General features: G+C 37.8%; 2 protein-coding genes across 3 annotated transcripts in view; one reads left to right on the forward strand and one right to left on the reverse strand.

Annotated features, from left to right (window-relative positions):
• Window positions 1-10,778, reverse strand: part of LOC127424740 (mRNA-decapping enzyme 1A-like) — a 36,820-nt gene extending 26,042 nt beyond the window's left edge. For both annotated transcript variants that reach the window (XM_051670169.1, XM_051670167.1), the window contains exons 1-4: window positions 10,619-10,778; window positions 10,067-10,107; window positions 9,846-9,973; window positions 1,528-1,594 (exon numbers count right to left, since the gene is read on the reverse strand). In XM_051670169.1, the coding sequence (XP_051526129.1) occupies window positions 1,528-1,594; window positions 9,846-9,973; window positions 10,067-10,107; window positions 10,619-10,753 (371 nt within the window). In that variant the 5' untranslated portion in view covers window positions 10,754-10,778. The remainder of the gene's footprint in view (window positions 1-1,527; window positions 1,595-9,845; window positions 9,974-10,066; window positions 10,108-10,618) is intronic.
• Window positions 10,779-12,041: 1,263 nt separating this feature from the next.
• The window catches only part of cacna1db (calcium channel, voltage-dependent, L type, alpha 1D subunit, b), a 203,019-nt gene continuing 189,246 nt past the window's right edge, over window positions 12,042-25,814 (forward strand). The window contains exons 1-3 of the mRNA XM_051670137.1: window positions 12,042-12,119; window positions 19,897-20,245; window positions 21,277-21,382. Of these exons, the coding sequence (XP_051526097.1) occupies window positions 12,095-12,119; window positions 19,897-20,245; window positions 21,277-21,382 (480 nt within the window). The 5' untranslated portion in view covers window positions 12,042-12,094. The remainder of the gene's footprint in view (window positions 12,120-19,896; window positions 20,246-21,276; window positions 21,383-25,814) is intronic.

Here is a 25,814-nt window from a genome sequence, read left to right on the forward strand (position 1 = left end):
AGAATGAACGTGAGTGCGGGAGGTAGCCTACAGTAATATTGAGCTACCACAAGCAAATATTCATTGTGGAAATAAAAAGACTTGTGGCCCAAAAAACTACAAACTTCTCCGTTCACACTGGAGAAAACAAAAAAGGTGGGTTATAGTATGTCTTTCTCCTCTTTTAGATTAGTAAACTATAGGCCACGCAACATTTCAAAAATTCATATTGGCTGATAATAAATCACACTTTCAAATTCCCAATGGATGATGCACAAACATGACATATTTCTATAATTGTATCCAACTGTATCTGCTGATTGGATATACTTACCAGTATAAATTGTTCAATCTTCCTATTTTATTTATTTATTTTTAAATAAAATTGGAGTGGTGTGAATCTTAACTAAATAAGTTTACAGACATTTAAAGTAAATTTATTAAAATAGCGTTGTAAAGAAAATACAATCATTTATTTATTTTTATTTATTTTGATTAGTTTTGTAGCCTAAGCTCTGCATTTATTTAATTCAGAGAACGTGTTACACTTTTCTCAAAGTACTGTCTGCTTATTTATTTATTAAAACGTTTTATATAAAATGAAAAGAAAAAACAACATTGAAAGTGCTTGAGTAGAGTGATAACTGGGCACAAATGTCGCTATGGTGGTGCAAATGCAGAGCAGGTTTCTTTCCAAGTGAATTAGGGTGCGAGAGAGGAGCAGAATATCTCATCTGGCCGTCGTAATAACAGTCACACTATACAAATCCGATGCTAAATTTCTGACACTGCCAGAACTTGAGGCTGAAGATCATCGCAAAGGCTATTAATCAGCCGTCTGTGAACATGTCACACTGAACGTTGTAGGATTGCCGATTTTGCCCTGCAACGACAGAAATCCTTTAGGACTCCCGAAATTTGTCTGAGACGGCAGAATTGTGGCCAAAATCATACAGTGTGCACCTGGCTTAAGATGTCTTAAGGCCTGCGTATACTTTGTTCGCGTTGCTGATCGCTCCACTGATGCAAATTTCGTCATCAGCACAGTCTGCGCGGCCCAAATTTTCTCGACCCGTGGATGCGGTCCTCGTCTTTTCGCATCGTCGGTGTATGCACCGGCCATTGACTGTACTAGTTGTAGTGCGCATGTGTCGAATGCATTCATATTCGCTTACAGTCAAAAAAAAAAAGTATACTTTGAAAGGCAACACGGTCGGCCGGGCACTATCCGATCTGGAACTCAGAAAAAGAAAGTAAACCCAGACCTTGAGATTTTATTAATGCCCACAACTTTACCAGGCCTGGAAAACACCATTTTAAGATTCCCTGATATTTCAAGCTTTTCCATGACCGTGAGAACATTGTCCCCATGACAACTGTCTGAACCTGTTGCCAAGCAGCCAGGCTGGTTACTAGGCAACCAACCCTGAGACAAAAGACTTTTGTCTTGCATTAAACATGACCATCATGCTGATGGTACACACAGTAAATACATTACTGATTACAGTTCAGTTTCAATAGTTTTATGTAAAACAAAATGATACTCACTGTAGCATGAGTTGTGCTATCCGCTGGCAGTCTTCCTTATCATAAAACCAGATACTGTAGATGCCCACTGAGACAAAGAAAGAGAGAGAGAGATGTTAAAGACAGCTGCACAAGAGACACTGCTTATTAACACATTACAATAAAAGGAAAGAGCCCAACGGTCATGTTTAAATGCAAGAAACAATGTTTAAGTGAACAAAAGGGCTTTGCTCTAACCAAAAGAAGAGTTTCAGTGAAGAGCTCAGCAATTAGATTTTTTTTTAAATCTTATAATACATTGCTTACTATCCTTCCAATGAGCTTATAAAACAATTCAAACTATTCTTACAGCTGAGGTACCATCTAACATCTGGTTATATAAAAACAAAGACTAAGTAGCCAGACTATGAATATACTAAATGGATATTATCATTTACTCAACCAAATTTTTTCCTTTGATTGACACATTGACTTATGACTTTTTTTCTTCCATGGAACCCAGATACAATATAGATGTTAAAAAGATAGTTAGGGACTGAAAGCCTCAATCAGTCACAATTCATTAAAATTGCATGAAAAAAAAAATGCAATGAAAGTTAATAGCACCTAAGACTGTCAGTCCATAACCTTCTTCCTAACATCGGTGTTTGTTAGTGTGAATCACCAAAAACAGAAGAAGAAGAATGTGAAAGAGACCTGCTTCTCATCCACACATTCTCATATCACATCGCATCTGAAGATACTGATTTAATCACTGGAGTCTTATGGATTACTTTTATACTGACTTATGTGATTTTGTTTAACTTGTTGCCACCTATTCACTTGCATTATATGGACCTACAGAGCTGAGAAATTCTTCTAAAAATCTTCATTTGAGTTCAGCAGATGAAAGAAGGTCATACACATCTGGGGTGGCATGAGGGTGAGTAAATAATGAGAATTTAAATTTTTGGGTGAACTATCCCTTTAAGGGTTCTTGTCAGATCTGGGTAAATTTGTCAATAAGAAGAGAGGTTTGGAAACACTTTTAGTAATTATTACGGTGAAAACATGAAAATGTCCCACAAGGACATTTTATATATAATGCTGAAATATAAACCAAAGCAAGATCATGCTTTATTAATACCTTATTTTGCTATTTCATAGCTTTTAAAGTCCTGCATGGATCCTTATTTCAGTATAGTTACAGTTTTCAGTGTCAAAAGTATTTAGTTATTTAATTAACTAAATTAATCCTGCACAGCAGTACCATCGCTCTTTAAACGCAGTCTAAACAGCCTAGTGCATAGGGCACCAACACCGGTCGTGGAACATTCACTGTGTCTGAAACTGCCCCCTATACACTATATAGTGCACTATTTCAAGTGTCCGCAATTTTGTAGGAGTGTCTGAATTCTGAGTGAGCCACTCGTTCCCTACTTTTGTTCACTCATTCTTACCCACAATGCACTCTAATTTCGAATGTACATCTGATGTACACTCGACAAAGGTTAATTGCCCACAATCCACCATGGGGAAGACGTACCAGCTGGGAGTTTACTGCTTCCTTCACTCCTGCAATGTTTTATTTCATGCTGAATGTATTAAATCACTTTTTGACAAATAATATCTTGATTAAAATAACAACTTATAGAGAGGCAAAACATACAGATACATTTTAAAATGTACTCTTTATTTGATCAAATGTGTTTACTCTTTATATTAACATTCAGTATATATTAAAAATGACAAACAGAATTAAGATTTATTGTATTAATTTATTATTTAATAAGAATAACAAGTAAAGCCCAAGTATTTTAAAAGTTCATATGTGACGTTGTTTCATTCAATATATAGGAAATTGTGAATGAGTGAACGATTTAGGACACAGCCACTCTCTTCACCATACGATCGCCTCTCACCCCTCGCAGTGCACGCGCAGAAATGCTGTCTGTTCGCGCTCCAGTTGTTAATCATGCGAACTGCAGAGCAAAAGGCATTTACACTTAACTTGGATGTTTACATGGATTTATAAAGTTAATCCGCCCGAAGTAGCTGCAATAGTTTCCAGTAAATGCATAAATACTGCTCATGACATGCGGGACGCGGGACAAAGCGCACTGATATATTGCTGCACTGATTTCAAAATGTACACTTAAAAACTGATGTCATAAGAGTCCAGTTACATTATCACACTGAAAATGACCATCACATTACACAGAAAAGCCTGTGTTAGCATTAGAGCCAAAACTTCTCAGCGTGCTGCCTTAAATTGAAGCTAAGATTTAAATCTTGAAATATCTGCTTGTCTTGGTGTTAAATGAAGGCATCGCATGCCGAAAGTGTCTTTTTTTTCACTGTGCTTTTCACTTTGAAGAGTTTGATGCTGCAGCATTGATGACTTGAGAGACAGTCTGTGACAGCAGCGCACGCAGCTGTGTGAACTTCCACTCTTGTAAATGTCCCATTCAATAATCTCACAACAAATTACACATCAACTAAAACCCAGGAATGTAACAACAGGAATGCCGCCTATTGTAAAGAAGTAAAAAAATTTCATTAGAAATGTACTTGAGTGAGAGTAAAAAGTACCCACTAACCTACTCTAAAAGTAAAACATTTTTCAAAAAGTTACTCAAGTAAATGTAATGGAGTAAATTTAGCGCGTTACTACCCACATCTGGCCGCCACCCTGCCCATCTCTATGCACCACTGCTGAACTGAGGGCGCTCCAGCCAACTTCCATCCCTTAAGGATGACCTGCCTGCCAATCATAACACTGGCTAGGACCCAATTTTTTAAGTATTTATCCCCATCCTAATGATGCCCCATCGCCTAAAATACAGAGTCTGGGGCAAAATTAAATTTGAGTGTCCAATACGTCACACATAAAACTCTGAACCCTCAATCAAAAAATCTTGGATCTTAACACACCACCAAAAAACATGGGTTGTGTCCCCATCTTCTGATTGGCATCGCCAGCAGGTTGGTGTGTCTTTAAGACCAAGCCTATACAATCTAGAGGGGGTCCTATAGAATCTATGTAAAATCTTAAATTGCATAAGGCGCACCCGTGCATCTCTAGATGTAGGCTTGACGTTTTTTAGAATCCTAGCCCACACTCCCTCCTCCAATACCAAGTTTAAATCTCTCCCATAATCTCTTGAGAAGTTGAAGCTCCATCCCCCAGACTCTGAATTAGCAGAGAGTAATACACTGATGTCTCATGACCTTTTCCAAAAGCAGTAATCACCACTCCCAAAGTATCTGTCACTTTAGGGGGGTGTATACTACTCCCAAAAACAGTACAAACAGATGGCGCAGCTGTAAATACCTAAAGAATTGAGACCTGGGGATCCCAAAATGTTGAACCATATTTTCAAAGGATCTCAACACTCCACTCTCATATAGGTCACAGAGCATATTAACCTCCCTCACAATCCACTCCGTCCAACAGAAAGGGGATTTATTAATACATCATTTTGGGTTCAGCATATGCTCGAAGCAACATTTAAATGAATGTCTGAATTAAACACTCTGGACATTTTTGTCCATACGGCATGCAAATGCAAGATAACGGGGTGTAACTTAACTTCTCTGGTTAATTTGATAGAAAGGCTTTGCAATGGCGAAATAAGGACAAGAACTTCCTGTTCAATACAAAACCAGGGAGGGGAGCGACCAATGAGCCAAATGTCTGAGACCAAATGCATAATAATAAAACAAAATCTTGGGGAGGCCTAGCCCACCTTTGTCAATCAGCCTATGCAATTTACTGAAATGTAATCTGGGACGTTTACCATTCCATATGAAGGACTTCGCTTTGCTTGAAATAAGAGAGGGGGACATCTATAGGGAGATACTGTAGCAGGTAGGTGAATTTGGAATACAGTTCATTTTAATAACATTAACCTTACCAATCATAGATAAATGTAATGAAGCCCACCTGCTCACATTGTTCCAAAACCTTTTTATTAAAGGGTCCAAATTACTAAATCACACAATTTTGCTGGGAATAAAATGCCCAAATACATAATGCCTTGTTTGGGCCACTGGAAGGCGCCCTGCTGAAAAGCCATTACCGGGCAGTACGCTGTCAGAGCCAAAGCTTCGGATTTAGACCAATTAACTCCGTATTCTGAGAATTTAGAAAAGGAATTAATAATTCTATGGAGGCAAGGCATAGATCTAGTAGTGTCCGAGATGAATAATAAAATATCATCTATATAAAGCAAAGCTTATGCGCCACACCTCCCGCCACCACCCCTGGAAAACCATCCTCCTTTCTTATCGTGGCTGCTAATGGTTCCAGGGCAAGACAGAACAATAATGGGGAAAGAAGGCAACCCTGCCGGGTGCTCCTATCCAGAGTAAAATAATCTGAAATTAATCCACTTGTTTGTAAAGTAACTTAATCCATCCAATAAAAGTATTCCCGAACCCATATATTTCCAAAATCTTAAAAAGATTATCCCATTCTACCATATAAAACGCCTTTTCGGCGTCAAGTGAGATGGCAGCGACCAGAGTCTGATCATTTGCCACCGACCACATGATATTAATGAAACGCCTAATGTTATCAGAAGAACTACGGCCCCGAATAAACCCCACCTGATCTATATGTATAAGAGATGTCATAATCAGTTAGCCAACATTTTTGACAATATTTTAACATCTAACTGGATCAGGGAAATTTGTCGGTAACTCTTACACTTGCTTGGATCTTTGTCCTTTTTAAGAATCGGACTGATCCGGGCTTGCGTCATAGTTGGCGGAAGCTTTCCATTCTTTAATGATTCCGTATAAACTTCTAGCAAAAGTGGAGCCAGTTCTGCAGCATAAGATATTAAAAAAAATTCAGCGGCAAAGCCGTCTGGCCCCGGAGCCTTGCCTGTAGGCAAGGCCTTAATTAGCTCGCCAAGCTCCTCCAAGGTTATCTCAGAATCAAGAGAATTGTTTTGCTCAGTTGTCAGTTTAGGAAGTTCTAATGGTTCCACAAAGTTTCTAATATTTCACCACCAGCAGGGAATGGTAGAAAGACTCTCTCTGTTTTATATATCTAGCCAGTGGTTTTCCTGCCTTGTCCCCTGACTCAAAGTATGACTGTCTTGCCCTGAATAGCCAAAACTCCACCTTCCGTGACAAAATAGTATTATATCTGTATTTCAATCAGGTCAACTCCCCATTAGATGACATTCGGCGCTTCAGCTCTGCCTTGGCACTTTTAATCTTCCCTTCCAATTTCACTAGTTCTTGTGCTTTGGATCTTTTGGTGAATGAGGCATACTGTATGATCCGGCCCCTAAGAACTGCCTTAAGTGCCTCCCAAACCACGCCCATAGAGGATACTGAAGACCAATTTGTTCTCCATATAGACATTGATTTCAGCCTTTAGCATTTGTTGGAATTTAGGATTTTTCAAAAGGGATACATTAAAGCACCAACTATATGATTTCTTTTCATTGTTGCTATGTGGCAACACCTCTAAACACACCAGGGTGTGATCTGAGACAAAAAAAAAAAAAAAAAAATTCCAATTGAGCAATAAACAACAGATAAAATGAGGGACTTTATATATATATATATATATATATATATATATATATAAAAATCTATTCTAGAGTAAATCTTATGGACTGATGAAAAAAAAATGTATAGTCCCTACCAGATGGGTTCAAAAGTCTCCAAATATCTGTAAGACCCAGATTTTTACACATCCTGTGAAGCATCAATGTTTCTCTAGGGGGCTTACACATTTTTGCTTCACTATGATCAAGGACTGAGTCCATCAAAAGATTATAGTTTCCTCCCAATATTATATCATGAGGGGTGCCAGCGGCTTTCAAAATCCCTTCAAGATCTAAAAAAAAGGCCCTGATCATCAAAATTAGGTGCATAAATATTAGCCAAAATAAGAATTTGTCCCTGAATTTCAGCTAAACCAATAATGACTCTTCCTAATTTATCTTTACTCTGTTTGAGACATTTGAATTGGAGATGTTTACTTATCACCTTAATGACTCCCCTGTTCATACTCGAGACAGCACTATAAAAAAAAAAAGCCCACCCCATATCTTCCCAAATTTTTCAGCTTCCTGCAGAGAAATGTGCATTTCTTGAAGAAACACTATATCATATTTCTTATGCTTAAGAAGAGAAATAACCTTCCTTCTTTTTATGGGGTGCTCCAACCCATTCACATTCCACGTGGAGCGAGACAATCCACTCATATTAACATTTGACATTTTGACTGTGGCAGGGCGGAGGGCGGGGCCGGGTCATGATTCTGCACACCCAGCCCCTAATTAGGCTGATTAAGCCCGAGAGGGATAAGGGCGACAGGAGACGGCAGTGTGACAGAGAGAGTGTTACCGGCAGCTGTCCGTCACCTGTTTATGTTTGTGTCTTTTTGGTTAAGTTTATTATTGAACTATTATTTATATTGTTAAGCCGGTTCTCACCTCCTCCTTTCCATTGAACTGTGTTACATTGACATATAAGAAAAAATGTATTGTGTGTCAAAAACAAGATTATAAAAAGACCACATTCCAACATTAGGAACAAAACAAACAGAAAAAAGAAAAATGTGCGCATTAACCCTGTGCATGACATTGCCAACTGGCGTCCATCCCTCCAAACTCAAACAATCCATGCACACCTACGAGAGCCCCAGCGACAACTTTGCTGTCAGATTGCTCAGGTCCGGTGTTTCTATACAAATTTTGTATGCAGCAAAAGATAATCTATAAAACAAACTCCAGCCAATAGGCGGAATAAACACAAAGAGCATGTAGATTCAGCCATAAAACTGTCCTGAAGGTGACACTCCACAAAAAATACTCCCAGTGCTAGGCGGAACCAGCACAAAGAGCATGTAGATTCATCCATAATACTGTCCTGAAGGTGTGTTACTATACAAAATAAACTCCAGCCGCTAGGCAGAGCCAGCACAAAAAGAGCACACAGATTCTTCAAACAGTCAAGGGAATATTCAGTGAGCCGGTCCACTCAGCTGCAACGTGAGCACAACAAGACGACCCACTCACTCCATTGACTTTATGAAGGACATCGCTTGCTGTGGGCATGTAAATATTTTACGACCATCCTTAGCATCTATTCTCAATTTGGCCGGGGAAATCAATGCAAAAGCGACCTTCTGTTGATGTAAAAGTTTCTTGCATTCCTTGAATCTATCACGTTTCTCTCGTCAATTTCGCAAAGTCTGGGATCAAGAAAATGCTGTGTTTTTTTCAAGAAAGCCTTCTTTTACTCCTCGCATAACAAGATCTTTATCGGATGATCTCAGAAATTTGGCCAGAATTGATCGGGCCTGTCTCCCTCCATGGATCACTGAGCCAGAACCCTGTGAGCTTGCTCGATTTCCAGCTTATGGCCTGCCATGTCGAGCAAACTCGGAAAGAGCCCTTCCAGGAATTCCACCATATCCTGTCACTCCACTCCCTCCGGGACTCCCACGATACGGACGTAATTCCACCAGCAACGGTTTTCCATGTCCTCCAACTTCTCCCAGACACGCTCCAAATCCACCTTGGTTGCTAGCGGATTAGCAGATAATTCCCTCTCTGATGACTCCAGGTAATCTATCCGTTTCTCGACATCACCCACTCTTGTAACCACATCAGTAAAGCCTCCATAACGGTGATCGATCGACATATCACAGCAAGATCCTCTAAGTCAGCAATGGCCTTCGTCAGCACTGCCGACATGTTTAGCATCTCCCGCCGCAATTCTCCAACCAAATTGACTCCAAGGCCCGCAGCTTGCTCAGGGATGTCAGCTTGAGCACGTAAGTGTCTTTTAATGTCTCCAGAACCTGAGGATTTTGAATTCTTTCACATATTGTCCTCCTGGAACAGTTATGGAATGTCTATCGAATGTATCGAATCTCACTTATGTCATAAAAAGCATTAAAACTAGCAAAGTGTGCAGAGCTTGCCGTTCACACGTCCGATCCTCCCATGGCGTCACGTGACTCCGACAAAAGTGTTTCTAAAAATCTCTATCAATCATATTTTAAAATAACTGTTTCACTGCTGTTTTTGTTTTTAAAGAAATGACAATAAAAAATATTCTGCAATATTCATGCCAACAGTATGTTTTTCTTTCTTTTTTTTTTTTACTGTCTCTAGACGGTAACACCACATGACACTTTTTACTAGAAAGAAGAAAAAAACAAAAAACAAACTGAAAACCTGTTCATCAAAGAAGAGGTGTTTTCAAGTAATTGTTTTGTGTGAATTGCATTTTTTAGGTATTTTTATGTACTGAATAATGTATAACAGCATTGCAGTGGATTAATATCAAATGAACACAATCCTGGTCGCAAATTCTTAACTTACGATTGCCATTCCGGTACAGCAGGAAGGGGTCTTGAAGCTGGAATTCCAAGTCTTTATTTATCGGCTCCACCAAGTTTTCCGTACTCAAACGGTTCATGATTGTGAAGCCATGATAAGGGGATGCTGACCTGCAGACAAACCCAGTTATTCTGACATCACTGATCAATTGCATAATGGTTCATGTCTCTAGGACACAAATTTTAACAACGTTAGTTACAGACCTGGCATAAACAAATAATGTGCCTTCAATCTCAGTCTTTTCCTGTTGAAGAGAGAGAGAGAGAGAGAGAGAGAGAGAGAGAGAGAGAGAGAGAGAGAGCTTTCAAAAACATTGCATACCGCTCACAAATGAAAATGGCCTTAACTTGCCTATCATTCACAACTTCTTTCAGATGGTTGTGCCAGAAGTTGTTTTTCATTTGAATATTGGTTGTATTATCTCATGTAAGTTAATATTGATTTTACTGTCAGATGAATGTTGATTTTATTCTCAGCTTTTGTTGGTTTCGCTTTGCCTCAACTCCCATTCAGATAGAATCAACAGCTAAATATACATTTGCTTTGTTTACTAAGTTCTCGACAGCCATTAATCCACATTGAAGTTCCAGCACACCTACAAGCTGTCAGTGTCCTAGTATTTATGCTATAATGTCTAATAAATCAAACCAGATATCAGCACTATTGATGAGATGATGAGCTACTGGCGTTGCTATTAGCAACAGCAAGCTAACTGAGGTCCGTGTGCTGATTCAGTACATAAGTGTCAATCTCACCCATTCGTTTGCTTTAGAGTTGAATGTGTACAGAGCGACCTGTCCGGTGACGTCCAGTAGTTTGACTATGTAGGGATCATAGTGCTGCAGAGCCGCTAGACTCATGAGCTGACCTGCTTTATTTACACACTCCATCGCTGCACCTGCACGGAGCGCATTACACGAGCAACACTTCCGGTTACTGCGGTCTTATGTACGCGTTTTAGTTCCGCTCATGTGGTTCCGATAAACAGCTGCTCTCACCCGAATGATGAGAAGAGGTTCCTTGGAAATTTCACTTTTATCCAGTTTGTGATAATGTGTCATTTTGGCTGATGGTATAATATGCATTTTCTTATAAACTTTTTATTTTTCGGCCATTCCAAGAACGAATTGGAAGTGTTTTAAAAATCGTTTTAACATATTCAAAAACACATGTGCTGTGAAATTATTATTAAAAGTGTATTTCGAAGATTAACCCTTGTGTGTGTGTGTTTTTTTTTTTATCTGAATTCAAGACATTTTAGTGTAACTGACTTGTCTTTTTATTGACTTTTTTCTCCTGCAGAAAACAAATTAAGATTTTTAGAAGAATATCTCAGCTCTGTAGGTTAAAACAATGCAAGTGAATGGTGACCAGAACTGTGAAGCTCCAAAAAAAAAAAAAAAAAAAAGCCAGCATAAAAGTAATCCAGTGGTTTAATCCATGTCTTCAGAAGAGATATGATAGGTGTGGGTGAAAAACAGATCAAAATGTAAAGCTTTTTTTTTATTATAAATATCCACCTTTGACCAGCCCCGACCAGAGAAAAGACAAAAAAAGAAGAATGTGAAAGTGGAGATTTATATGGAAAACAAATGACTTAAATATTAATCTGTTTCTCACCTACACCTATCATATCGCTTCTGAAGACATTTATTTAACCACTGGAGTCGTATTAATTACTTTTATGCTGCCTTTGTGATTTTTGGAGATTCAAAGTTCTGGCCACCATTCACTTGCATTTTATGGACTTACAGTGCTGAAAGATTCTTCAGAAAAATCTTTGCTTGTGTTCTGCAGAAGAAAGTCATACACATCTGGGATGGCATGAGAGTGAGTACATTTTTATTTTATTTTGGTGATTTTGGGTGAACTATCCCTTTAACTGTATTGAATTAGTATAATTGCATTTACAAGACAAAAGCAAGATTAGTCAAATTAAATTCTGATTCTGAATTATGTTTGTATAAATGTGTTTGCGTTTGAGTTCATCGGTGCTTATGGTAGAAAAATCATAATCAAGTAAATAATTTTAGTTTATGTTGGAGTGAAATCTGGTGTTAGAACAGTAGCACAGTAGGCATGAGTCAGAGGATTATTTAGGAGGGATTATCTGCTACAGACAGGTAATCCTGCACCACACTCCCTGACATTCCCCTGTGCTTTAAACATATGGCTATAATGAACTGAAACATACGTGCTCAGTGAATGAGGTGCTGTGGTGAGAGAGATGAATGGCGTTCATACTGGGAATCCGAGGTAAGGCTTAGATTTAGTTTAGTTTAATTGCTGTTGCTTCATCAGGACAATGAGATTTAATGTGATGTATGTTGCTACTCTGCCATAGTAGTGACTTTATAAAACCAAAGTCTGAACAAAATCTAATCCAGCAACAGATGTCAGAGGTGTCCAGCAGAGGAGAAAGTGTGTTCGTTTATTTATTTATTGGTGGTGTGAGGCAAGCATCATTAATACTATTGCTCACACTTTGATACATTGATACAACTGCACTATTTGTGCTACATACATTTTGGATTTATCAAATTATGCAACATGTGTCGAAGTGTACTTTTACTTTTTTAAGTGATTTTTGTCTATAACATACAATAAAACAGATTAAAAAAATAAAAAATAAAAATAAAAAAAAAGTTACATATAAGAAGGGACCCAAGCCATATCTAGAGACCATGCCTGTTGCAAGAGACCCCTGGAAACCCTTAGTGACAGAATGAACTTTAGTGGTTTTATGCAACTGGGCCAATATATAGAGACTTGGGGTTGGGCTCTTTTGACTTGGGCTAGTAAGTGACCACTTAGCCATGCCCCAGATACCCTTACCAACTGCAATGTCCTAGGAACTACCCAAAACACCTAGCATCTTGGTAGCGAGTTTTGCACAGGCAAACACCACTCACATTTTCTTTCAAAAAGTTCATCCAAAAATGTAAATCCTTTCACCATTTACTCACCCCATGTTGTTCCAAGCCGGTTTGAATTCTGCTTTTGTGCTGCAGGGAAGAAACAAAAGTTATGCAGATCGACAGACACAGTCAAGATTCACTTTCATTGCATCTATTTTTCCATACAATGAAAGTGACTGGTGACTGTGGCCAGGGCCATAGCTAGAGGGGTGAAAGGTGGTAATGATTCTAGTGGCCCACAGGTCCAGGGGGGCTCCACAACAGATTCTAAACTGTATTTTTTTTAATAGGAAAGGGTCCTAAAGCAATATACAGACAGGGGCCCCAGAATACCCAGCTACGGCCCTGACTGTGGCTGTCAGTCCCTAAAATTCTGCTTAAAGGAATATTCCGGGTTCAAGTTAAGCTCAAGTATAATGTTGATTAGCACAACAACAACAACAACAACAATAATAATAATAAAAATAAAATTTGACTTGCCCCTCCTTTTCTCTTAAAAAGGCAGAAATCTGTGGTCCAGTGAGACACTAACAATGGAAGTCAATGGGGCCAATTTTTGGAGGGTTTAAATGCAAAAATATGAAGCTTCTAATTTTATAAAAGCACTTACATTAATTCTTCTGTTAAAACGGAATATTATTATTGTGTTCCACAGACAGAGGACAATTTTTTTTAACGGATTTCGAACAACACGAGGGCGAATAAATGATGACAAAATGTAAATTTGTTGTTGCACTATTCTCGAAGAAAGAGTAAAAAGCTGGTCTTTTGGCACTCAATGTGAAAGGCCTCGGATTAAATTACCTGTTGAAAAGCCTGTTAGATGTTCTGCAAGGGTAACTGAATATAATTCCAGGCAACTGTATTCACCGAGCGTCTTAATTTAAAACAGACGTACAAATACAATAGAGAGAGAGAGAGAGAGAGAGAGAGAGAGAGAGAGAGAGAATCAATGGTCAGCTTGTGTAGAATAAAATAACATTTGCGATTAAGTGAATGTAGCGCGTCGGGACGTCTGAGGTTGTTTGAATGACAGCTTGCGCGATGGCGCTCACAGGATTAAATCTGTACAGAGGAGTGATGCGCGCGCTCGACACCCGGATGTTGCGAAGAAGATGCGCTCGTGGAGCTCAGGGAATCAACATTTATCTTGAACATTATAGATGTTATGAGATGATTAAATAAAACCACACGACCTGGAATAAAATACTAATAAAGAACAGATTTTCAATGTGGAGGTGGGAATGGACGAGTTAGAGGAACCGATTAAAGGTAAACCAACAAATCAAGATGTGATATGGACGCGCGCAATACGGCATTTAATGTAGTTTGACTATGCGAAACTATGAAAGTCTGATTTCTAAAGGCTTAATTTTAACTGGTGATTTTGGTTATTAACTGGTGAAGTGTAGATGTCCAAAAGTTCTGTGTAATGCTTTAGTGCGCATTATCATACTTCACCATATGGAGCATATCAGTAAATAACACTGTATCTTTACACACATAATTTACAACTACAACAATAACACATATTGTGTGTTTACAAGCGTCTCCGTAGAATAAATGCATAGCCTATTACAAACAATGGCCTAAAAAGCTTTTTGACACTTAAGACAAAAAATGTGTGAATGTCATTACATTAGATATCAAAATATTAAAGCAAGTAACAAGAAAATAGCACAAACACACTCGCAAAACATTTGACAAAAATAGTTTTTTTTTAGGTTTTTAATGATGAAATAATAGGCATAGTGATCAGAATTACACTTTCATTGTGACACGTAGTTGTCAAACGTTACTAAAACATGTTTATTGTTAAAGTAGGCGAATATTACAATTTCAATACAAGTTAAAGCTGAAGTTTGTAATTTACAGAATTGCAATAATAAACATTATTTTCAAAACAGCTTTTTCGAATAATGTTGATTACCACAAAAATGACTTTCGATTTGTCCCTCCTTTCCTTTAAAAAAAAGAAATGTGAGGTGTATAACTTTTTATAAGGACTTACATTAATTATTCCGATAAAACTGTATTATTTGAGCTGTAAAGTTGTTTAAATAGTTGTTTTTACGGTCATTTTAGGGTTTTAGGGTTTAAAGCAAGCAATACATTTAACGAAAATGAACTTTATACAGAAAAGGTTGGTTCATATTTTAGTAATTATTTGGTATTTTATCTCACTAAAATTATGTTAACACGACACATATTTTATGTCTTGTCTTGTCGCTTTAGGTTTGAAACAGTGAGTAACGTTTACGGATTGACCCCATTTACTTCTATTGTAAGTGTCTCACTGTAACACAGTTTTTTGCTTTTTTTAAAGAAAAGGAGGGACAAGTCGAAATTCATTTTTGTGCTAATCAACATTATGCCACACATGCTGTCAATTGAGCTCAACTTGTATTGAACCCGGAATATTTCTTTAAACTCCACACGTGGTTACTCTGCTAGGACTCCTGTGTGAACTTGATGAGAATTTGCTTCATACTAGAGTTCTACAGACAGTACATTTTGCAGATACAGACAACTTTGGTGGTCAAAAAAGCAGATAACTGATTAATCAGACGATAGCTTTAGAATGTTAAAAACATTCGTGGTCTTTCCTTACTATGATGGGCAGTGCTGGGTAGTAACGGATGACATGTAATCTGGATTACGTAATCAGATTACAAAAAATGAAGTACTTGTAATTGGATTAAATTACATGTTAAAATACTCGTAATCAGATTACAGCTACTTTTTATAGATTACATATTAACAAGGCAATGGCAGTAAATTGTCAATAATTTATTGATCATTCTACACTGTTAAGAATTTTACCGTCAAAAAAGAGTAAAGAACTGGCAGCAGGGTTGCCAGCATGTTATTGTAAAATTAATGGTGTCTTGCTGTTGCTGAAATTTACAGTTTGCTTCTGTTTTTGCAAATACAGCATAAAGCTGTAGTCGCCAGCATCATACTGCAAAAATACAGTGTTTTGCTGTTGATCAAATTAACAGCTTGATACTGATTTTGCAGCTACAGTATACAACTGTAATTTAGCAGCATATAGCTGTCCAATTACATACTATCTACTGTTGTTGATATTAACAGCTAAATTCCCAGCATGCACTGCAGCATGAAGAAATTCGATTTTTTTACTATTTACTGGTTTATTTTGACATTGTTTTTGTTGCAGTCTAAGTTACTTGTATTTTAATGTTCAGCTTTTACTTTTTTACATATATGTTTGTTAATCGTCACCATTGTTGCATTTTGTATGCTGAGAGTTGATTTCTGTGTGTGTCTTGTTAACAACTCGTGTTATGCAGTAAGTTCATCAAAATCATCAAACACTCAATTTGCTGATATCATTTTGCTGAAATATCCTTTACTGTTTTTGCTTTTATGTTTTTTTATAGTAGGATCAGACATTCAGTCTGACCTTAGCTTTTGTCTTCTAAGTGGCACAGTCCAACAACTTGTATTTTACTTAAACATAAATTGAATGGCTAGAAGAACATAATATAATAATAAAGAGGGTCCAAGATGCCAGCTCAAGAGAACATAATCACCATAATGGTTATTTCAAACAAAACACAACTATTGATAACAAAACAACAACACTAAATAAAACTAAGACTTCTATTAAGGCTGAATAAAAACTTTTGTACATGTTTTTTTTTTTTGTTTTTTTGGCATTGCCAAAGCATACATACTTATTCAAGGGCAAAGGCTTATGGGTATTTCACCATTATAACCTACAATGCAGTGCTATACTGTTATTTTACTATGTACAGTTTTTTTTATTTTTTATTTTTTAATAAAAAATATACTTTTCAATCCTGGCAACATTTGACATTTAATATGTACATTGCTTCAGTGGTTGATTTATACTTTTTTAAATTTGATTTCTCATTAGACAGACAAGTGAAAGCTGATGTGAGATGATAAAGAACAGAGGAGTTGGTCAGAAACATCATGAACACAAAACATGTGGTGGGGGGGGGGGGGGGTTAAAATACAAGTTTCAGAATGTTACTGGCTTTCACCAAGATGATATTGTAATTTTGAATGTTCATTTTCCCCTAATGCCTTGCAAACAACAGCTATTTACCATAAAACTAGTCACTTCACAGTGAGCCTGCTCTTGATTTCCCATAATGCAACATTTTTAACAGCAAACTATTGTATTTAAGAATCACAGTAGATTGCTGTAGGAATTTAATCATTCTCTTTTTTCAATCTTTTACATTTTTAATTCTAAATCAGCACACTGCTAATATACATTCAGTAAGTCTTCAAGTGTTTTCGGAAGAGAGGGGGAGAGTTGTGTCTATTTCACTCAGAACTGATACTCGCTACAAGCCAGCCAGGTGAAAGGTGATGTTGGAGCGGGCTACCTCAGCATTTAACCACTGGATCTATAGAGATAATTTCATTTTTAAGAATGAAATTACATAAATGGTGTGCAGCTCACACATTGAACTTAATTGCTTCAAAGGATCTAGTGGATGCCATCTCTAAGGGTCCTGCCCGCAGGGTACACAGTAGTTCCACTGCAAAATGTGTAGCAATATGGAAAAAAGCTTATTGCTCTATTGTTGCTTGACATAAAACTTGACACAATTGTTCCTTGTGTGACTCAGTGGAACTCTTGAATATTCTGCTCTTTTAGAATATTCTTGCTGTTCAAAAGATAATATCTTGCACCTCAGCTTTGGAATAGGTGATGGACCATTATTAAGCAGAAAGGGTTAAGTGTTTCAGTGTTTTTAGATGAAAGCTTTGACCTAGAAACACAGTTGCTGTTGATTTTATGATCATTAATTTTTGTTCATTTTATGATCGTTTATGGTCATTTTATGGTCATTAATGTTCGTAAAGTTGCTGTTGTTTTATGCTCTTAAAATGAATTTGATGCCTTTTTGTGTTTTGAATTATAAACTTTGGCCATGCACTGCCATTGCTGTTAGATTCAATGTTTATTTAATTCATGTAATGTTTAATGCACTTTTTAAAAAGTTCATAAGGAGCTCTTTTTGTGCGGCTCTTTTTGTTAGTAATAAAGAATGGAATACATTTTCTTCCTCTTTGTACTTTTTATGTTAAAATGATTGTGCTACTCAAATGCATGTGACATAAAAAAAAAAATAGAATTGGGCTGAACGTAATCCAAAAGTAATCAGATTGCATTACCCCAAAAATGTAATCTATGAGACTACGTTACTGATTGCATTTTTTGTAATGTAATTTGTAATCAGTACCTGATTACAATTTACATGTAATACGCCCAGCACTGATGACAGGCATAAACATATTTTACAAGAGTCTCAAATAAATAATAAACAGAGTGTCTATTTACACTAAGTGCACTAAGTGCAAATAGCCCATCTTGTTGACAGAGGCTATTTACACTAACTCTGCCCACCACTGCTCAGACCAAACTCAAGACAGCCACAACAGATTTATTTGGGGTCAGCTGCTGATCAAATGAAGGCAGGCATATTTGAATTTTTTGCGATAGGGCAGAGACATTAGTGGATTAAGAGATTGGATAACTAAGTGACTATCTGTGCTCCAATAGTCTGGTGGAAACACAGGATTTTACAATAAACTGCACACCCATGTGCAGCTGTAGTAGCTCTGGTTGTAATGACAGTATGTGTATGTGTTGTCACGCTGGAGATCCGGGTTCGAATTCCACCCCTTGACATACTTTTTCCCATGTCTCTACTCTTAATATTTCCTATAATACTACTTATAGTAATAAATAAAAGTGATTCCCTTGCAGTGATTTGGTCACAGTGAAGGTCGGGGAGTTGAGAGAAGGATTTGATCCGGATAAAATTAACCATGGTTTTACTGTAGTAATATTGTTGTAACCATGTGTTTTGGTGGACACTATATAGTTCTTATGTACTAACCATGGTGTTACTACAGTAACATGTTGTTAATAGTAGTTAATAATAACCATGTTTAATTTTGTGGTTACTATGATTTTACTAGAAAAATACCATGGTGATACTGTAGTAAAACCATGGTTAATTTTTGTAAGGTAGGGTTAGGGTGGGTGTAGGGTGTCTGTGGGACTCCAAATAAACACAGTAAAAATGCTGCATTGATGCCAATATACTGTATGTTAGTATTTAAACAAGGGTGTAAGAGTATCTGCCACTATTTGCACTAGTGTAAATAGCATCTAACGCTATTTGCACTTAGTGCAAAGAAGATGTTTTTTGTTACTTTTTACACTTCTGCCTCTGCCAATAATACATCCCAGATGCAGTTTATTGTACAACCAAAATCCCAATAGTAACCAGAAAAATAAAAATATTGAAAATTTAGTGCATAGCACAAGATGTTTCATTATTAACAAGCCAAAATACATGGTGGACACTTATTTTGAAATGACAGAGACTTGGCTCTGTTACAGTTCTATGTATGTATGCGTGTATTTAAGTATTTACCAAATCAAGCTATTTATAGCCTATATATTCACCAGATGAAATGCTTTATAAACATATTTCATCAAATGAGGTTTAATGAGGAATAAGATGAATTATTATTCATGAGAATTGAAGTTGGAGACACAATGTATGTGCTGACGGGCACATTTCCGTATACTTGCATTATTGTCAATGATGAAAAATTTTCATTCAGCAAATCCCCACAAGATCTGAGTTATTATTACATTTCACCTCTGGAGGCCACTTTAAATACTGTGCAACCAAGATGTTCTAACTGTATTCTCCATCGCCGGCCACAGAAGAAAAAGGAATAGTAATAAAAAAACGATCTGCGATTTTTTCTGATATCGATAGCCAATAAAAATTAACTATCAGCACTGATTAATTTGTAAAACCGATATTTCAATCTACCTTTACTTCATACATCCACTAAAAATCCCTGCCACACAAATTGCTTAAAAGTCATTGTAAAAATGGCTCAGAAAAGTTAGTTCTGAGAAAAGCTCCAGCAGCATTTTAACGCAAATGACACTTTCTGAAAATCTCTAAAATAAATGTTCACTTTCTGAAAAGATCTAATTTTCTCATTTGAAATTCTTCCTCTGCTCAAATACTCAATCACCATTTATTTATGTTGTCTAATTTCTCATCTGTTAATTTCAGGGGCAAACTACACCAGTGGCACCAGAGCCTCTGCCGCCAATGAGGCCCCTCCTGTGTGGTCAGAAGAGCTGTCAATTATCAGCCATCACTCTCCAGCACAGTCCGCCACTCTTTCCTGGCAGGAGGCGATTAATGTGGCAAAACAATCTCAGGGTCCCCCCCAGACTGCAAGCTTCCAGTCAGCAGCGGTCACAGCTCCGGTGGGGTCACTGGCCCAGAGGAAACGGCAACAATATGCCAAAAGCAAGAAGCAGGGGAGCACCACAAACAACAGACCGCCAAGAGCACTATTCTGCCTGACTCTCAATAACCCTGTACGCAGAGCATGCATTAACTTAGTAGAGTGGAAGTATCCTTATATCAGCTTTGATATGCATCAGATATTTAGACTGACAAACTGACTGACTGACTAATTGATTAAATGAACATTTAACATTCTGTAAACATAAGTCTTTGGGATATTGGATCATCTACTACAGGAAAACCGTTATTATGATCAGTTAGAAAAGTATCCCTAGTCAGAACAGGCTGAAGGTCTGTGCTGAGTTTAGTGCATGTAGCTTCAAAGCTCTAGGAGGAATTACAGTGAGAAATGTTTTGTCTTGATTTAGGGATTTTGAAAAAACCCTAACCCAGTGTTTCCCAAACAGGTGATGATGGGGGTATGAGTCACAATCTAAATTCTGAGATTTACCAATCATTTTATGTCATCCTACTCTGAAACAATTTCGTTTCATACGATTTCGTTCGTATGAATTCGTATGATTTCATCATGTGTAAATGCCCTGATGTGTAACGCAGAAGCACGAGTTCCGCACACGAGGTGTCAAGGACATGCTTATTAATATTATGCCTTTTCCCAAACCCCTTTTCTAAACCAAACCGATCAATAAAGTGTGTAAACATGACAAAAGTGTGACAGAAGCAAGTAATTGTTGCATATTAGATGAAAACAATGTCCAGCGACATCATTGGCTGTAGTGAAGGTTGTACGATATCATACGAATTAGCCAAATTTAAAAAAGTCGGACGAATACTTACGATTTCGCTGTGAGAGTGTGTTGGGTTGTGTCATAAAGGTCAGGGCCCATATTTACAAAAATTTGAAAGGGATAGTTCTCTCAAAAAGGAAAATTCTCTCATCATTTATTCACCCTCATGCCATCCCAGATGTGTTTGAAATTCTTCCTTCTGCAGAGAAATTTGACAAAGAAAAAAAAAGAAAAAAGAAAAGAAAAAGATACATTTAAAGCTGCTTGTTTTCTCATTTTTCAGTTTAATGTTCGGTCAGCTATAAGTAAGCCCTTGGTTGGGACTTTGCTGTTCTGCAGATGTGACTGACACATTGCACTGTTACTTCCTTAAACATTTTAACTCCAGACCTTTTGATATCTTTATACTGCTGTCAATTTTTGCCAACTGTGTGGCCTTAGCTGTTTACATCCCCTTTCCTGAAGATGATTCCAACTCAACTAATCATGATTTGGTGAGTACTGTGATCTGTGTCTCTTCTGATTTCTTATTGGCTGTCTTGTGGGATTAGATTCTGCTAATTAAGATTAAATTGAATTAGAATGGAAGTAGACAAGCACAGAGGCACATGCTGCTTATGTTTGTGCCTTGGGTATATGAATTGTCTGCTGTTTTAAAATCACAAAGAGATCACTGTAATACCTCTTTTTTTTTCCCTCTCAGCATTGAAATTAGATCTCATCTCACAAATGTCTTACAAAAGAAATTTCACAAATGTCTCCTCTAGAGTTTCAGAAGTGATCTCAACAATGTCTCAAACTGTGCTTAGATATGTCAAGATATCAAAATCTGCAATCAAATGTCAGAGATCACAAAATAAACTAAAAAAATGATCAAATTCTTCCAAGATCAAACGATCTATAATTATAATTAAAACATTTTTTTTAAAATAGTTTTATCACACATATACAGTGAAATTCTTTTTTTCACATATCCCAGCCAAGCTGGGGTCAGAGTGCAGGGTCAGCCATGATATGGCACCCCTGGCACAGATTGGGTCAAGGGCCCACCAGTGGCATCTTGGCAATACTGGGGCTTGAATCCCTGACCTTCTGATCAATAACCCAGAGCCTTAACCGCTGAGCCACATAATTTTTGGAGGAACAAATGAGACAAAACTTATGGCACTTAAAGGAATATTCTGGGCTCAATACAAATTAAAGGCTCATGAAACCCCAAAACACATTTTTTGAGATGTTAACAGATATGTACAGGTTGCACATCATTGAAAACAATGATAGCACTCATTATGTTTATTAATAAGGGGAAAGTGTTTATTTTTTTATTTTTTGCCATGTTCTTCCGGTTTGAAAACAAAAGTTAAAGCAACGTCACAAAAAACAAACAAACAAACAACAACCCTGAGTTGTGTCTGGTAGGAGAATACACATGTACATCAGTAGATTCTGAGCGTTTCTCCACATTATGCATGAGAAGGAATGCTTCCGTCCAATCACAGCACTGCCTCATGCATAAGCTCACATTTCAGCAGAGAATTTAAAATACATATGGACGTGAGGTTCCTGGTTGGCGTGAGTTCAACAGAAATACTCCCTGACCATATATTAGAGGGGCTCCGTGGGGAGATTGCATTATAGCAGTGAATTCAAAATCACACGCGGATGTGACAGAGGTTCTGGGCCGGTGTTGTGTCGAACTCTGTTTCCCCGTCGGGATCTGTTTTCCCCCAGCAGATCTGTATGGGGAAACAGTATCTGATGATAACATTCTCCGCTTTCAGAATGCGTTCCCCCATGCACAAACCTGAGCCTAACCCTACCGTACCTTTCCTGCCCTAACCCACACTACTCTACCCCTAACCCCATACCCTATCGGGGCTAGGGGGAAACAGATTACAATGGGGAACACAATTTGATACAACACCAGCCTTACGTTGTCATGACATTGGAGTTGAAATACTGGATAATTTTAAATGACAGACAAGGTTAGTAAGGGATTTTATCACACTAGGGTCATGCTAACACGTATTATGCATAAGTATTGTGACAGTGTATATTTAATGTTTTGTGTATTGGACCCATTTACTTTCACTGTGTGTGCCTTACTGAACAAGATTATTTTCTATTGAAAAAGAGGCATGAATCGAAATAATTTTCTGTGGTAATTAACATTATGCCACAAATGCTGTCAATAGAGTTTAACTTTTCTAAACCTAAAACACTTCTTGTAAGAATAAATATCTATAAATTATTGTAAAGTCAGAAAGCAGTGCTGGTTTAATGGTCATGTCTGCTCTGAGTGCTGTGCTCACTTCATTCTCAAAAGTTTGAACCAAACAAATCTTTTTGCTAATTTGCAAACAGTTCAATGTCTTCACTCTTCACACTTTTGTCCCATGACTGATGTACAGCAAAGTGCCCCCAAAATCTTTTGTTTTCATCCCTACTCATAATGTGATGTTCAGCCATCTCTGTTGTGTGTTTGTTTTTTAGAAGGAGCTCTTCACCCCCTCCCATCCAACATTTTTACATCTTTTCACGCCCATGCCATTAGTCTTTTTTCAGTCTGAGGTTTGAATGGATTGGTGCTGAACTAGGGGGGTTTCATGACATTTTAAACTAAATGACAGCATTTGTGGCATAATGTTGGTTACCACAAAAATTAAGTTAGATTCGTTACTCCTTTAAAAAAAAAAAAAAAAAAAAGGTTACAGTGAGGCACTTACAAATGGAAGTGAATGGTGGCCAATTTTTTAATGTTAAAATACTCACTGTTTCAAAGTATAGACACAAGACGTAAACAATATGCGTGTAAACATGATTTTACTGTGATAAAATCGCTTAGTAAACTTTTCTGTGTACGGTTCAGCGGCGATTACTCAGGGCCAGCAAAGCCTTCACTGCTGTCCTAACATGCCTAATAAATAAATATTTTTTCATCCTTTCATTCTCATTAACCTTTTTGCCTATGTATTTTCAATCACTTTCCACTCCTAATTCATCTACAAACGAATAGCAAAAAACAAAAAAAAGTTTATCCAATCAGAATTTATTCCTCGATGCTCACAAGCATGACACAAATCGCATGCCCGAAGTCATGCTCCTTAGCCGAAGCAGCGCTTGAGTCTGAGCTCCACCCCGTCAGGCCTTCAGAATTTCCACAGTATCCTTCAACACTGCAGTGAATAGGCATCTAAAGTCAGATTGTCAGATTCATCAGCCAATCAGGTTGATTTATTTGTTCTTGGTGGGTGTGGTCTTTAGGACATGTCCCAGTCCAGGCCTTCTAGCTGGCCTTGAGTGACGCAATCACACTTTAAGTGATGTACGCAATTTGAAAGCGAAGAGCGTGAGATGCTGACGAGTCGGCTGTCATCACTGCCTCATCACCACTGAGAAAGAGATCCTTATGGATATAAAAACCTGAGATGTTCTGCATGTTCGTGCTATTGAATAATTAAACAGGAAAGGAGGGCTGATTTTCACTTCAAGCAAATTGGTAAGTGCTTTTTGCATTGTTATAGCAACATCAGGAGTTTTCTAAGTGTAAATTATGCTGCTTGAGCATTCAGTGTTGGATCAAGTTTTGAAAAGTAACCGTGTACCCTGACGAAACAAAATGTATTGCAAGCAACATTTAAATCGCACATATTCGTATTAGACCACCTTGGTTCTGGCTTTTGTGTGTGGATGTGTTTTTAAAATGTCAATTGGTGTTATAAGTTGACTGCCACGTAATGTATGATAGGCATATGGTGTCTTATTCATTGTAAAACTGTGTTTTCTTAATGGCATTAATCGCTGAAGGCCTAGACTTAAAATGCACAGGCCACCACTGGTAAAGTTATATCCAGTTTTACAACTTTGTTACCAGGACGCCGTGATGGCGTAAACCCTGTAATCCCGATATTTTAGTTGTCAAAATTTTTTACAATTTCAGTGTGGAATTAATGAATCTGGTTCCATCATTTATTGCATCATCTCTTTGATATTTAAGAAATAAAACATCAAAATATAGCAGAATATATTCTATTCTATTATTTACTAATTGTTTTGAAAATGCTTTGAAATTTTTAAACTATCTAAACATCTTATAGATCCATTTGTGATGGATATATGTGCTGGGTCGCTAAAGACTCGAGGTATGTAATAATCTTTGGCCACACACCCATGCATCTACGGGTTTAGGTATACATTCATCAGCATGCTCTACTATGTAAGCTTCAAGAACCCTTGCACTAAGATGGACTTCAGCTGAGCCTGACCATTCGAGGGTTGGATCCAGTGACAGTGGTGTGAGAGCGACTGCTCTAAAGATAATTTCTGATCTGTATGTGCTGTGCCTTGCCGTATTAATGGCAGCTGTAGTAGTTTTGCATTGGTAAGCCTTTATGGGGCTGCCATAAGCATGTCTTTGCGTTTGGCCTTTTTTCTTAATAACTACAGAATGCTGTCTGTTTATCATTATGCGCCTTCAACTCAGTAGATGCAGGCGCGCTTTAAAGTACCTCTGGGCCCTAGTAAAGTATCGCTGGTCTGCAGAGGCCCCCTTCCAGTTGTTGAACAATGCCACTATACTGACGCCTTTTTTCTGATTAACATTGTTTTATTGATTCATATAGATAACAAAGAAAAGCAAGACAAATATACACAGAATCAACATTTAACCCCCACTATTACCCCTCCCAATCCCCAACCAAAAAAATATATAATAATCACACACATTTAAAACTAAACCTCTCTCTCCACTGCCCCTCCCCGGGACTGGGCGGGGGGGAGGGGAGGGAACATGAGGCACAGGGGGTGGAGAGAGAGAAGAGAGAGAAGAAGAGACTGCTTCGCCACCTCCTGGGAACGCCGACATGTAGTCCTCTGCCAGCTGGACGGCTTCCTCCAACGACGCCGGGCGGTGGCACTGGACGCGCT

The sequence above is a fragment of the Myxocyprinus asiaticus genome, chromosome 33 (genome assembly GCF_019703515.2).
Source record: "Myxocyprinus asiaticus isolate MX2 ecotype Aquarium Trade chromosome 33, UBuf_Myxa_2, whole genome shotgun sequence".
Taxonomy (NCBI): Eukaryota; Metazoa; Chordata; class Actinopteri; order Cypriniformes; family Catostomidae; genus Myxocyprinus; species Myxocyprinus asiaticus.